At 37.9% G+C, this 1,188-nt stretch overlaps 1 protein-coding gene across 1 annotated transcript in view; it reads right to left on the reverse strand.

Annotated features, from left to right (window-relative positions):
* The window catches only part of LOC119594782 (calpain-7-like), a 14,951-nt gene that overhangs the window by 6,985 nt on the left and 6,778 nt on the right, over nt 1-1,188 (reverse strand). Inside the window, exons 2-3 of the mRNA XM_037943875.1 lie at nt 469-688; nt 127-287 (exon numbers count right to left, since the gene is read on the reverse strand). Of these exons, the coding sequence (XP_037799803.1) occupies nt 127-287; nt 469-682 (375 nt within the window). The 5' untranslated portion in view covers nt 683-688. The remainder of the gene's footprint in view (nt 1-126; nt 288-468; nt 689-1,188) is intronic.

Consider the following 1,188-nt stretch of genomic DNA (forward strand, 5'->3'; position numbering starts at 1 on the left):
AATTCAAACTCCATACACTACTCTTTCATACAAACAATTCTCATCATAAGTAACTCACAAGAAACTCATTTATGAAAAAAATACATCAATAAACAAACAGAAATCATAACTAGTGTTTCCACTCACCGCCTCAAGGCATAGCTGAACAGCATTGGTGTAGTGTTCGATGGCTTCCTCCATGTTTCCAGCCTCGTCCTCCTCGAATGCTTCCAACAGTAGGAAGTTTGCACGGCTCAATTCACTCTGGCCTCCTTCCATCTTGTTTTGGGCAGACTGGGCTTGACTGGCTGTAAAAGAGAAAATAAAAATAAGTCACACAAATGGGATCATGAACTTAAGATGACTTTTCCCTGAAATCATTACTTTTTTACATGTAAACACTCTTGGCCTTATCTCTGCATATGTCCCCACAGTACCTAAACATCTACTCCATCCAAAAGAAGAACATCAACCGTACAAATGCCATACCAAGATTCTCTAGTTGATCAGCTCTGTCTTTGTACTTCGTGGCATGGTCCTGTAGTGCTGGTGTTGACAACCCCAGAGTCATGGCCCTTTGCAGGTACTCAGCTGCCTGTCTATACATGTATATGGCTGCCTGGTGACTCCCACTGGCATCAAAGTGAGTGGCCTGTCGAGCAACTTCGGCCGCATGATTCACATTCTCCTGAGCTTCCTCCATTCTTACCTAGGGATTGAAAAGCAACACATGGTTATTCTTTTATGTGTGAGAAACTATATCTGCACACACTTACCTATGCAAGCACTTTATACCTCTGGGAGTGTGCTGTGGAAATCTAAGATGGATAAATGCATTGTATGTATGTATGTGTGCCCGTATTCATATATTGCTGGATTAGCCACAATGCATTTGAGGCACAGGTCTATAAGGATATTCCAAATTCTTTGAATAAACATACTTTCATTGTTTCACTAAACAATGTCTTAGCAACCTCTAAACGTTCTGTTTCTTATTCACAATGAATATAATATTCTTATTTTTAGCATGTAAAAACAGTAACAACAAATTAGTTCCTTTAAGATCAAGTTTCAATAGTTAGACGGCTTAATGACTAAAAAATATTTCTAATGATATTATAACTAATGATGTATTATTTGACAAGTTTATATGAGGATTATAACTACAGATTATCAATGTCAACAAAAAATCAGCAAAATCTTAGCAAA

This window comes from Penaeus monodon, chromosome 34 (genome assembly GCF_015228065.2).
Source record: "Penaeus monodon isolate SGIC_2016 chromosome 34, NSTDA_Pmon_1, whole genome shotgun sequence".
Lineage (NCBI taxonomy): Eukaryota > Metazoa > Arthropoda > Malacostraca > Decapoda > Penaeidae > Penaeus > Penaeus monodon.